At 32.3% G+C, this 14,498-nt stretch overlaps 2 protein-coding genes across 6 annotated transcripts in view; one reads left to right on the forward strand and one right to left on the reverse strand.

Annotated features, from left to right (window-relative positions):
- Window positions 1-11,215, forward strand: part of LOC108753194 (monocarboxylate transporter 9) — an 11,786-nt gene extending 571 nt beyond the window's left edge. The window contains exons 2-5 of the mRNA XM_018494578.1: window positions 4,312-4,524; window positions 5,242-5,368; window positions 6,494-6,673; window positions 9,327-11,215. Coding sequence (XP_018350080.1) covers window positions 4,312-4,524; window positions 5,242-5,368; window positions 6,494-6,673; window positions 9,327-10,566 — 1,760 coding nt within the window. The 3' untranslated portion in view covers window positions 10,567-11,215. The remainder of the gene's footprint in view (window positions 1-4,311; window positions 4,525-5,241; window positions 5,369-6,493; window positions 6,674-9,326) is intronic.
- A 1,769-nt stretch (window positions 11,216-12,984) lies between these two features.
- Window positions 12,985-14,498, reverse strand: part of LOC108753195 (NADH dehydrogenase [ubiquinone] iron-sulfur protein 3, mitochondrial) — a 1,968-nt gene continuing 454 nt past the window's right edge. Inside the window, exons 2-6 of one of the 5 annotated variants that reach the window (XM_018494581.1) lie at window positions 14,418-14,491; window positions 14,272-14,352; window positions 13,841-14,088; window positions 13,467-13,712; window positions 12,985-13,322 (exon numbers count right to left, since the gene is read on the reverse strand). In XM_018494581.1, the coding sequence (XP_018350083.1) occupies window positions 13,161-13,322; window positions 13,467-13,712; window positions 13,841-14,088; window positions 14,272-14,352; window positions 14,418-14,487 (807 nt within the window). In that variant the 5' untranslated portion in view covers window positions 14,488-14,491 and the 3' untranslated portion in view covers window positions 12,985-13,160. The remainder of the gene's footprint in view (window positions 13,323-13,466; window positions 13,713-13,840; window positions 14,089-14,271; window positions 14,353-14,417; window positions 14,492-14,498) is intronic. The other 4 variants (XM_018494580.1, XM_018494582.1, XM_018494579.1 and 1 more) reach the window with 4 other exon arrangements.

A 14,498-nucleotide genomic window follows, 5' to 3' on the forward strand; every position in this document is an offset into this window, starting at 1 on the left:
CTATTTAAAATTCATACGAAATGTCTGTTGGTATTTCTAACATACTAGTATGTAAATATGTACTGAAACTCGCAGGAGAAAATTTGCCGTGTTGTTGATATTTGCAAATGACGTCGCAATTATGGGAATCACGAGGAAGCCTCAGGGACAGTCGCGTTCGAACAATTCTTATGTCTCTTTTATCTTTTGGATACGTAATGATTTTTACTAATGCCAACTGGTATCACTGATAACCTCAGCACAGTTCACAGGCATGTTATGTTGTTCCACTTGGACATTGCGTGTTTTTTATAATTCTTCTAACAAGTAAAGTATATACTCGATTAGGTATTATCTTTTCTGTTTTTTTAGATATTTGCGTTTTATTTTATGAAGTATTATACGTATGTAATGTAACATTTTATATTAATGTGTATCATTTTATTTTTTAAATTCTAACTGAATTATGTAATTATAATTATATTATATTTTTTATTTTATTGTAACTAAATCATAATGCAACTAATAAACTTTAATGTATTAAAAACAGATCGTATTTTTTAAGTTAGCAAAAATATTATATACAAAAATTATAGTACATTATACACAGACATACATATAATATATATGAATAAAATTGTAGGTCAAAATATAAATTGTTGAATCTAAAATGCCTACGTATCAGAAATGACACAATTCATAGTGCTTGACACGGTTCACATTTTTATTTCTTCTCTTATCACAATATGACTGCATCACCAAATTATCTCGCTGTTATGTTATCATTACTTTTTGATTTTTTATTGCGTCTGCACTTATAACTTTCTACACTAATAAGAATAGTTTTACTTGCTCGCATTTTCTTTCCCCATTTTTAAGCTACTACATACTGCATCTTTGGGATCATATAACATTTGGGATCGACTGATATAGATAGATCTTTTATAAATAGAAAGATTGGATAAAAAATTGGCGTAAGAGCCAAGAGATAAAATGAGAGTCAGTAAAACGGATGTAATCACAACGTCGTGTCATATACTTACCAGCGTTGATGTCAAACTATAAAATCTTTTATAGTTTGTTAATATAACGATAATGTTCAGTCTGTGATATGAATATACATACATATATAACATTATGATTTATACGTTTGAAAGCATTATAGTTTCTTTCGTAATATATCATTCCTTCCGGGTATTAAAACGTGTAAATAAGTTTACTTAGAGATTTGTGCAAGACCAAATTTGCTATAGACAGTAAATTAATTTTAAAAATTGAAAATTTTTTTCGTTTCTTCTATTTTCTCGATGTCGATATTTCAAATATCTGATTTAGTAATAAAAGAATTAGATATTTTTTTAAGAAATCATATTTAATTTTGTGTACTAAATATGTAAGTTTTAAATAAAGCAAATAATTTATTTCGGCGTTTCCCCCTGTCAAGAAAACGATCTTTTAATAACGATGTTATATTATAAAAAAAAATTAAAAGAAATTCTTTTGTGCACAAGAGCTACAATTAGCTACAATATTAAATGAATTTAAAAAAATTTAGAATTTCTTCCCGTTTTGTTTTATTTTTCCCTCGATTTTTCCAATGTACCGACATTTTGAATATCTGACAAATGAAAAGAAAATTGTTTAGGCATTATATTTGATTATTGTATGTATTAATTTTAAACAAATGAAATAATCTATGTATCGGTGTTTCCTTCCGTAAAAGAATCTTTTGTTTATTTAAGTTTTAAACAAATTAAGAGAAATTTTTGTTGCGAAGAAAGAAAAGAAAATCATGTTAAAAATTACAAAGATATAAAAGAAATTCGTTTACGTAAATTGAATTCCTGTTCAAGCGTCGTGCGACCCTTTTTAATTCATCTATTGTCCGTGCATAAAAATCAAATGAGATTGCACTTCGCAACGGAAATGACTTCCGCGTGTGAAACGGCTGGTATTACAATGTCGTATACCAATGAATGTTGCTCTTTGTCGGCGACAGGAGAAATTACAACTTGCCTTTGTCTAGACGTATACCGTACAATACGTACAATCATATGTGGAGATTGCCTACTTTAGTTACTTTCCATTTACACTGATTCTCTGGTAATTCTCACTTGTGACGTCACAACTCAGTTGAATGCGCGTTCCTTTTGCATGTTGACAAGTAAGATTCAACTGAGTTTTACTCACAGTTTGCACAAGATCGAGACCGTGTGCCTTAGTGAGTCTCGTAAACTCACTTCAAAGTGAGGTTATGAATCTGTGATAACTGACATGTGATAACTTTACCAAAGTAAGCAAGTAGTTGACGTCATTAATCTGGGTATAAAATACTCAACTCACTTCAGACTCAGTTTCACTTGTGTGTAAGTGGAAAGCAACTATTGTCTTTCCTTCCTTCTGCAATGAATCGCGCGACTTTTATTCATATCGTAGCATACTTTGTACGATTTACCGTGTTTGCGATTTTAACGCTCGTGCAAATGTCTCTTTTATATCAGATAAGTTTAGCCGGCTCCGCTCATAAAATCAATAATGATAAATATGAGGGAGTTAGCATTCATTAGCATACCAATTTTCATCTCGTTATCACCGGGACGCGTTCTTGTCGCAGAGTATACGTCGGGGGAATATTTGTTATTATCTACTTGTTGTTTGACGGTCTAATTGTTGTCGTTTGCTCAGTCTTCCCGCGAACCGATTATACAAGATTAATAATATATAAACCGCGCTAATTCTATATTTTGTTTACTGAGTACATATTGGGCGATTATTCGCGTAATAGACAGATTGTCGGAAGTAAAAGAAATTCCAATTTTTTTTTTATTGGTTTCTTTTTAAGAACACTTTGCACACTGTTAAATCTATATGGTGTCAAATTTAATTGTCGTTATAAAATAACGATATATTTAATAAGCGCAATGGCGACTCACATTAGGTTAAATTTGATAGATTTAATAGTTTACCCTTTAAACAAAGGCTATTTTTGGGAAATTTTTTCTACAAAGAGGATAAAGTAAATTAAAAATTTATAAAGAGATATTATACATGTTTTAAAGTGTATATAAATTTTTTTTTTGACAGCACTGCATTCAATTTAAATAGGCTGCAATGGTTTTTAACGACCGCCTAATCAGTGTATAAGATTATCACGAAACGGTTTGGCCAATAATTTTTATTTTCTACATGATATTTACTAAAGAAGTATATAGAGGTTTTCAGAAATATGCTTCTTTATGAAACATTTGGAAAAAGTATTATTTTTAATCAAAAAATTTTACACAAAATGTTAATATTACAATATAATTTTTAATTAATTGCGAAAAATCGCTACGTATTTTTTTTTAGAAAATTAACAAAGATAATTAATAAGATTCTCTGCAAATTTCAAGTAAATCGAAGAAAAATTCTAGAAGTTGTGATGTAATTTGATTGAAAAATGTTCTTTTGAGAAAAATTTTTTTTTTTATGTAGGGACAAGCTTCAAAGAATCAACTAGTAACTTTGTAAGCTTTGAATTTTTCATTTCATCTAGTAGAGCTATATTTTCACATATATAAACTATCATTTAAGCGAAAAAAATTTTTGATTTTTTCATGATTTCAAAGTGATGCAAGGCTTTAAAGAATCATAAAAATATTGATCTTACTTCATATTACTTCTTAAATAAAATGATATTTGATAAACATGTTTCATGAAGCAATTGCGAAACCTTTCTAAAAAAGAATAATTTAAAAAATCAACCAATTTAATTCGTAATATTATTCTAGCTTCAATTTGTGATTACTTTTCAAGTTTGACAATAAGCAGCACGCAGTTTATATAATTGAAAGATATATTTAGAATTTACATACAATTAATAGAGTTTTTGTAATAACGTGGATCCAGATACGGTGGACGTTAAAGTTACATTATCCTTTTCTCAATTAATTGTTAAGAAGAAGATAACGTGACTTTAGCGTTTACTGTATCTGGATAAACAGTATTACAAAAACTCCGAGAATAACTCTCTATTATTAGGCAAATCTCGTATTGATCCTTTTTTTTACTTATTTCTTTTAAAGAATTATTTATTTTACTTTTTGTATTTGTTTAATTCGATATAACGTTGAAAAGGTACAAAGTCCGCAGAAATCAGAAATTATAAACTATTGGCAATCGAATGAACTTTGGAGTATCGATTTTTTTAACAAGAAAATTTCTTGACGAAAAAAAGAGGAAAAAAAAAGAATATTTAAAGGATAACAATGATTTGTATTATTATAAGCGATATATAAAGATTTTTAAAGGAATTGATAATGAGATTCTGAAAGATCTCTATCTCTATTACAGAGAACAATGAGAAGAAAGAGGAGGAGTTAGTCCCACCGGACGGAGGCTGGGGATGGCTGATACTCCTGGCTGCCGTCATGGTCAACCTTCTCATCCCCGGCACTATCAAGTCTTTCGGGGTATTGTTCGTCGAATTCCTTGACGTATTTGATGCATCACCAGCGGCAGCTGCATGGATACCGTCGCTTTGTTACTTCCTATACAGTTCGCTGGGTAAGAAACGCTGCGCGTCGTCGAGTATTTCGAGGTCGCGGGTCTACGTTTTTTTTTTTTAGACATCTCTCTTAGATCGAGGGTTCTGTTTTTCCGTAACTTGTCCCAGTTTCGCATTTACGTAATTGGCAATTAAATATTTAGGCGTATCTTATCTCTGCTTATCGTGCTTTATCGAAACGTCAAAACGTCAAAGCCGTATTGACGTTATTTGATTACAGTTTCATGATATTTTTATGATTTTTATAATGAAAGGAGAGAGAAGTCTAGAGTTATTGGCAACCATTATATTAACTTTCACATTACGTCATGATGCACGCGGCGAGCAATATACATTACATTCTTGCAGAGGAAAAAGGTAATGCATGCTAAATGGTAAATTCCGGGAAATATTTGCGTATTTAATTGTATATTGTCTGCGTGATGTTTACGCGTTTTTCCTCGGGTAAATTATTGATCACGCTGATGAATTCTCGAGCAAATATAGTTAGGGATTACTTTGTTTTATCTTTACGCATATTGTGTGTTTGACGAGAATCTGGATCACACCGACTGCACACAATACCTTTTCACAAGAACGAAACCGATAATCGTGATAAATTTCCATCATAATCATCTATCAGAATTTAATATAAATACTGTATGAACAATTTCTAAGTAAACATCGCTGTTGTTACTTGTATTTATTATATTTTCAATGACATTTTATTGTTCCAGGCCCACTTTCTAGTGTACTTTCGGTCAAGTATTCCTATCGTACGGTAACTTTAATAGGAGGGACGTTTGCCGCGGCGGGGATGATGTTGAGTTATTTTGCGAACTCTGTGGCCTTTCTATGCGTTAGGTAATATATTTTTACTTTTCATAAAATAGAGATAAATTAGCTGGTAATTATCTTGTGCAACGAATATCTTCATAAAATAGTAACCTGTATCATACAAACACAAACATATCTTTATTTAAAAAATCGAAATTCTAGATTTCAGTAAAAACAAGATTTATTAAAATGATTTTCTCGTTGTATTTAGTTTTACCTTAATGAGATAAAATTACTGTAAAAATTTTTCCAATAAAATTACAGGAAGAAAAATTATAAAATTAACAAAGGCAAATTGTAAATATTCAGATGAATCTATTAATAAAAATGACGATATAGAAAAGAAAAGTATTCAAATGTATGAAGAAAATACAAAGAAGTGCAAAATTCAATTTATTGGCTTTATTGAAGCTGTGTGATTTTTTGAGTTCGAAATATTCGTTGCGTAATATTATTATTATATATTTATTATCGGAGGCGTTTCGTTCGATCTTTGGCGCCCTACGCTGGAATTTACTTTTACGTCCCATCAAGAATTGCTAAATCTCTGAAGCACCAATCCCTCACTAACGGCAACGAACTAACAATTAAAAAAAAGAAATTTTCATCAATTTGCATAATATAAGAATACGAATATAATAAATTTCATATTTTCTCTTGTAATAATATATTTGACGTTTAATGCAATATATTATTACATTTTCTCGCTTTAGCTTTTGAAAATATTCTGATTACGTCTTCAATTGTTGCGTAATCAAGACTGTTCGCCAATTCCTTTTTAATTAATATTATAGCTAAATAGCATTACCGTGCGTCATTGTATTCCTCAGATAATTCTTTATTATTTTTAATTTTGAAAAAGATGCCTCTGTAATTGCCACAGATATTGACACAGTTAATAAGATTCATAACGCTATTGCTAAATTTGAAAAGATCTCCAGAAAATCAATTTTAGCTAATTCATTTAAAATATCAAGTAAGGCAGAGCTTTATATTTACAAGAGTAGCGCTGCCTATTAAAGTTTTGCGCCCCTCTAAATTTTGCGCTTTACGCTGGAGCGATATCTGCTTAGTGCCTTGTAACGCCTCCGATTATATTATAAATATTATAATACACAGAAATATTTCTTATGCAATTTCCTTTGTTTCCAGTTATGGTGTATTCGTAGGTACGGGTGCTGGATTAGCATTTCCTCCAACTGTATATATTGTGACATCTTATTTTGTACGGTTTCGAGGACTTGCCAACGGGCTTTGCATATCTGGCAGTGCGTTAGGTTCAATATTTCTTCCGCCCGTTCTGGGTTTTCTTTTACGAGAATATGGTTACAGGTAAGTCGATGCACTGTTTGACAAATAATTAAAACGTTTTTATTACCTGAATGAAATTAATATTTCCTAAATATTTGCTTTTTTATAATAAATTTATCATTCAAAATTGAAAATATCACATCAAAATAAAAAGAAAAAAACGAATTTAAAAGACAGCAGTTTTCAAACGTATTAAAACATTATAATTAAATTATTAATTAGAATTTGATTTGTTTTATCTAAGCGCTCATCAGATGTTAAATTGTAACAATGGCTTCTTATGTGCAATAATAAAGAATAATAGGAGAGAGAAGAGGATAAATATACAGGATAAATATAAGTTAATCTCAGATTTATCGAAAACTGATAAAACGCTATCTAACAAATAAAATTACTATGAAAACAACCCTATATTTATAATTTTTCGATCGGTTACTATGCACGTATTAGGAGAGTTGCATTGAAAGCCACTGTTCATGTCTAGATGGCTCTAGCTGCGTATGCTGTGATCAGAACATTATTACTTATGTCATTTTGAAAAGTGTGAACATTTCCCACTAAAATAGTCAACAAATGCCATCCTTTATTTACACATATGCTGTTCTATAATTGAATTAAAATGGAACGCGATAAGTTGTTTTTCCGATGTGTACTTCTACTTTGATTTGAAAAAAAGTGCATCTGTAACTCATCGATTGCTTGCGGAAATTTATGATGAATCTGTTCCATCCGGAACAGTATGTAGAGATTGGTTTCGACTTTCGACTAAGGATGTGCCGGATCGTAAAAATATCGAATATCGTATATCGAATATCCGGAAAGACAATTTTTCAAATCGGATATCCGACCGAATTCCGGGACAATGTCTAAAAAAAAGGGCTGAATAAAAAAAGGAAAAAGGGAGCGAAAAGGATTGTATCAATAAAAGAAAAAATTGTAATTTTGTAACAATATCTAAGATATTATAGCATTATGAATATCCATACTTATTTATAAAACATTTATATAATAAAAAAATCAATTTAATGATGTAAAATTTCAACTGGATATATTCTCGGATACTAATGATATCCAACTATCCGGTCGGATAGTAAAAAAGTGCCGGATAATATCGGATATTGGATACTTTTCGGATATCCGGTGCATTCTTAGTTTCGACGATTCAATAGTGGTGATTGTGAGATTCACGACAAACAACGGCCAAGTCAATCGAAAAAATTCGAAAATGAACAACTGCAAACAAGCTCTATTGGAAGAAAGTCCTGCTCAAATACTCCAAGAATTGGCTCAAAGTCGATAAATGAACTATTTCACGACATTTACGAGCTATGGGAAGGATTCAAAAAGAAGGGAAATGCCTACCACATGAATTGCTGAAAATGCTATTGCCAATCGTTTAAACATTTCGATTTCTTTGCTTGCAAAGCATAAAAAGAAGAATTTCTTGTGACGTATCGTGATAGGCGATGAAAAGATCTATTTTGACAATCCGAAACGCAAAAAATCATTCTTGAGTTGATTCTGGCTAACCAAGCAACATTAACTCCAAAGCGAAATATTCAGTCACAAAGTAATGTTCAATATTTGGTGAGGGTGTCGTGTATTATGAAACCGAACATAACAACCGCTGAACGTTATCAAAATTGCCGCAGACTTGGAAAACCGGGAAAAGAGGGAAATTAAAATTGGTCATGGAAAAACGGAAAATCAGAGAAAAATGTAAAAAAGTGTGGAATTTCAAAATTTGCTCACAATTTGCTTTCTTAAACTGCTCCTATTCCAAATAATTGTTATAAATTTTTGAATATAACTGACGTTTATAGTTAAATACATTAAACGAGTTTAACAAAATAATTAAAATTTATATTTTATTCAGTATTTTTATTTGATCTTTCTTCTTCGTCGTAACTGCATTCTTTTTTTCCAAAACTAATATTTTTTGCTGGCTTGAATTTGCACCCAAAATTTTACTATGCTATTAAGCTTTTTTTGTGTTGTTTTTAATAATAAAGACTAGCTTTTCCTACAATTCTTGAGTCTAAATGTTCAAATTTACATATTCTATATTAATAATGGAAAATTTTCCATTTTCATCTGGAAAACCTGAAAAAGTCAAGGAATTTTTAAATTCATTTTCTATGGCAACCCTGGTTATCGACAACAATTAGAGTTTGAATGATAATTTGATACAAAAACGATCATTAATTGCATCAAATCGTCGAAATGTGATTCTTCTCTATAATATAACGCTCGGCCATATTGCTGTAGCCATGAAACAAACACTGATGGGAGGTTCTCCCGCATTCTCTGGATTTGGCACCAAGTGATTACGTCTTTCCAATCGATGGAACACGATCTAGAAGATACATACTTCTAATTATGGCGAAATCGAAAACTGTTCTTTCGTCGTGGAATTCAACTTCTGCTAGAAAAGTGGGAAAAAGTCATAGCTTCCGAGAGTAAATACTTTGAAGTATTCACACATTTTGTTATTGAAATAAATGCTAAAAAACAAAAAAAAATAGCGACTTTCAGTGCAACCCCCTTAATATACATATATATTATAGTAATTGCAATCATTCTATTTGGCTCTATTGTTAATTGTCAATCTCTTTTCAATGATAATAATAATAATAAGTAAAGTTGATCAAGGTCTGTGTGTATCTATTTACAGAGGAGCAGTATTAATAATGGGTGCTGTCACGCTAAATGTCTGGGCGAGTGCGCTCCTGTACCACCCGGTAGAATGGCACTTAGTGCCAGCTCGGCCTCCAGACGATAGCGAGGCGCATGATAATGGAGAGACTATGTCGGTGACTGTTACTAGCAGTCCTGAGCAAGCGACAGAAAAGAGCAACAGTCAGCTGGCATCATTGAGCAACTCGACGAATGAAAAGGCCGCACCGATTGTGCCGAAGAGCGCATCGAGCGTTGCCTTGGAATATTATAAGAACACACCAGTGCAAAGTCGCACGCGAAAGATCAGTATGCCCACCGGACGCGAGATCAGTGGACAGATGCACAGCACGCCGACATTGCACGCTGTGCCAGAGCGCGGTGGTGTCATGGTCGAATCCGCCAAATATGTCAGGACGCCGAGGTCACCGCTGCACTCACCTAGCACGTCGTCTTTCAATTACGTCAGTACGCCGTATCACGGTAGTACACTGTCGGTTCTGCACCCGGAACGTGCGTCCACGTTGACATTGAACGCTATCTCCAGCACGTTTACCAGGAAGTCGATTAGCGAGCAGAAGCGACGCGAGCACGACGAGAAGGATCAACAGAATAAATTCTTCGATTTCAGCTTGCTCAAAGATCCCATCTATCTCGTCATCCTCATCTCCAATTCCACCAATGCCATCAGCTATACTAATTTCATCATTTTGTTGCCAGCCTATGCTATTTCTCTAGGTTTCGACAATTGGGACGCATCGTTGTTACTGTCGATCGTCTCCATGCTCGACTTGGTAGGTCGTATCGGCGGCTCCGCTCTCTCCGACATCAAGATCATGCCCAAACATTGGTACTTCGTTGGCGGTCTGCTCGCCTCCGGGATCTCTTTGGCCATCATGCCCACTTCCAACACGTATACCATGCTGTCTGTTTATTGCTCCTTCTTTGGTCTCGCGTCCGGCATCTACGTCGGCATCACGGCCGTAATCATGGCTGATATGCTGGGCACAGAGAAACTCACCTCGTCCTATGGCATCTCGTTGTTCGTCAACGGTGTCATTCAATTGGTGGGACCGCCAATTTGTGGTATAGTGTTCGAGCAGATCGGTAGCTACGGACCAATCTTCAGTATACTAGGTATCATTCTAGTGTTCGGCTCATCTCTTTGGATCATGGTGCCGTTCATCCGGAAGAGACAGGCAACGTTGGAAAAGCCCGTCAGGATAGATAAAATATAATAGACCAAATAAACAAAATAAAGTATAGACGTCTGTCTTTGTTAGTATCTGAAAATCATAGTCTTTTCATTTTACATATTCGAATTTAAGTTTTGGGATAATCGTGTATCGTAAACATATACACGCGAGCGAGATAATTATCCCAAGTTTACGAATTTTAAAATATAAAATTAAATATAAAATATAAAATTATGAAAAAGAAGATGAATAAACCGTCGAATCGCGTGCGACTCAACATTGTGCGGGGACACGTACGAGCTTAATTATGCGGTCATTTAGTCGTGTAAGTAGCGTATATTTAAGTATGTAAAAAAGAGAGAATGAGAGAGAGTGATCGAATATTATAATATAATATTAAACTGTGATGTTAGCACGAGTGTCATGTATTACATTGACAAGTTTTCGGACCGAGCGAGTTATAACGAAAGGAAGTGTCGAAGTTTCGCTTAGTCCGACTTACACACGGAACTGTCTACGATAATTAATTGCAGAATAATTATTGATTGTAATAATTATCATTTATCGCCAAGGTGCGGTAAATGTGGGGAAAAAATCTTATCATAATATCAAGCATTTTTTTGTCTGTTGTCTTCAGAAATTAGTTGATGTTTGTACACAAGTAATTAATTCGTATAAAACGTTTATTTTGGAAAACGAAACAAAAACGTTTTGTTCTATACTGTCATTACATTTAATTAATTTGAATGAGGAAAATAATTTATTGTAAATACTGTTACATTCGTTTGCAAAATTTTCATTATTGTGTGTACAGAGTGAAGTAATTCTATTATTTAGAACGTTTTTCTTATTATGTGAAACGAAATGCATTACATGTGCAGATTTATAATCTGGAGAAAATTAAATCATAAATTTGTTTAATAATAAGTTTACCGTTCATCTTTTCAAAGCAGATAAAGATAATTTTATTAAAATTCAATATTATTTTGATATTAAAACGAAAAATTGTTAAAATTGAGAGCAGAGGACAAAGATTAACAAAGTGCATTTAAAACTAGTGCTTATGATGAAGTGCAAAAAGTACTTAAAATGAATAATACTTAATACAATAGAAATGTAAAAATTTTGAAATAAAAGTTTTTTTTATATATTCAAGAATGAAAACAATTAAAAATATCTATTACATTATTGATTTTTGAAAATCACACGAGACGAAATATCGATTTGTTTTAAAATATAAAAGCTACATCCCACGGAATTGACTTCACTCTATGCTAGTAATTTAGACTCTAATCACATTTACCGCCAAACATGCGCCATTGTCAAATGTTATATCGGCGATGAGATATCGCACAATGCAATCTTACACATCGTAGTTCATCGTTATAAAGCGGATTATTTATATAGATATTTTGAGATAAGAATTTTTGAGAAACACATAAACGCGTCCTTTCTTGAAAGAAATTTCTTGCCTTACATCCGAAAAAAGTAATTGTCCTCTCTCTGAAAGTAAAATTTTTCCACCGGCACGAAGACTATAATCTAGTTTTATTCGAGTACTTATTAAGAGAAACAACAGTCGTGACAGCTGCTAGTTTCGGAACGAAAATGCAATGAGGTAATTTAGCGCGTATACCAATGTCTACGATAGGCCTATAATAAAGTAAACCGTCACGCACTATAGACATAGTCTCCTAAAAACTCGTATGTAAATGCTATGTTAATGCTAGTGATCAAAAGTGGGTTCTACTTACAAGGAATCATCGTCTTCCTATTCTATAACTTTTTAACGACAGTAACGATATTGTTATATTGTCGTTGCGCAGCTTTTTTTTACCATTATACAAAACTTGCACAATAATATAACAATTTTTGTTATTGTCATTCAAAATTATAGACTAGGGATCTTAGTCACTAGAGAAGAAAATCACTTTCGAATAGAGGCTGCCCTTTTTTTTCTAAATTAAGAATAAGAGAATCGAAAGGATCCGTAAGAAGTACAACTACTTGTATGGTCGTGTAAGCAGAATATGTCCGGCGAGTTTACGCCTTTCTAGCGTCAATGCCGTCTTACGGCACTCAAAAGAAATTTGACTCGCGTTGCAGGCTCTTTAAAAATCCGCCGGAAACAATGCCTTATGAGTAGATCATAAGTAGTTTGTAAAAATGTGTAATATATAAAAAAATATATTATGTTTATATAACTTCTATACAAATACACAGAATAAAACTAATATTTCAGAATAGAGTTTATTAGCATTTTTCCTATTTAAATTCTTAAAGTCTTTTATTCACGCGTACTATAATTTGTGTATATTTATTATATTTTTATAATTATAATTTTATTTATATTTTATAAATAAGAGTGAAGTCGAAATTACTCGATATAAAATAGCATAAGATTAGAAATTTTTGAGAAAATAATTTATGTTGCAATCTAGATCGTGTTTTGAAATAAATATAATTGTAACATTATTCTCTATATTTCCAAAACAAATGCCCGAATTGGGCACTTAGAAATGGTTCACAAGAGAAAAGAGAGAATATCATTTATAATTTATTTTACATTTTATCGATATATTTATACTTGCTTGTTCGAATTATGATCTGAGTGACTATAGTCAAAATGAAAGCACTTATTTTTCCTTTGGTATTTCCTTAATAGGTTCAGCAATTGCTGGAGTATCCCGGAAGTTAGGAAACTGTTCCCAAGGAGCGGCTAATTCAAATTTACGAAATTCTTGTGTCAATTCTAATGGTTCAATCACTATTCTTTTATGTTCGTCGTCGTAGCGAACCTGAAACATAAATTATTGATCTTTTAATAAAATTTGATGATTAAAATTTAGGGCAAAAATTATTGTTAGATTCTTTAAAATCTAAACAATTGAATATTATGTTAAAAACAATGATATACAAATGTTTGTTGAATGAATAATTACCTCAACATATCCACTGAGTGGAAAATCTTTCCTCAGTGGATGTCCTTCGAAGCCATAGTCTGTAAGAATCCTACGAAGATCTGGATGATTCGAGAAGAATACACCAAACATATCCCATATCTCTCGCTCATACCAATCAGCAGCTTGAAATACACTGTAGAGGGAATCAACTGGCGTCAATTCGTCGGTATATGTTTTCACTCTGATGCGTGAATTATATCTCAATGATAGCAGATTATAGACAAGCTGTAATGATAAATATAGCATAATAGTTTATTTATAAATAAAATCTTATTGTCTATTTATAACTACGTCAATGTAAAATACTCAGGTTTACACACATACACACATACACACACACAAAATAAATTTACCTCAAATCTACATTGTCTACTGGGTACATCTAGAGCAGTAATATCTGCCAGATTAACAAACTGTGTATTATGATGATCTTTTAGAAATGTAAACGTTGGGATGATGCCATCAGGAGCGATTAACAATTCCAATTCGTCACCAGTAGTTAGCTGTACTTGTTGTATATATTTAGGTAGACAATCGTTGATATAACGACCAAAGTTTATCAGGCGGTCAACATCAACATGACTGGGTTTCCGTACTGTGGCTGTGAAAATATTTGAAAACACTAATGATTTTGTTAAATACTTTACATATATATGGAGATTTCAGAATTATTTTCTTTGCTAACAAAAATTAAAGAAAAAAAATCAATAACCTCTGCTAAATTTAGACACATTGCAATAGCTTAATTTATTAATATTAAACTAAATAAATAAATTGTACATACGACGAGTCTCAGTTTTATCGGTCTTCTCGCTGGTAGTTGTGGTATTATATCTTACAAATGACGGAGAAGCGATAGCATAACCTGTCAAACACGGGCGTATATTATTACATAATTTAATAAAAACGTCGTTCCTATAATTAATATACCATTATATTTTGGCGTAGTAAATGGTAAACTTCGCGATAATCTCCAATAGTTTCTCATTATCGACGTCATTTTCCTAAAGA

This window comes from Trachymyrmex septentrionalis, unplaced genomic scaffold (genome assembly GCF_001594115.1).
Source record: "Trachymyrmex septentrionalis isolate Tsep2-gDNA-1 unplaced genomic scaffold, Tsep1.0 scaffold66, whole genome shotgun sequence".
Classification (NCBI taxonomy): domain Eukaryota; kingdom Metazoa; phylum Arthropoda; class Insecta; order Hymenoptera; family Formicidae; genus Trachymyrmex; species Trachymyrmex septentrionalis.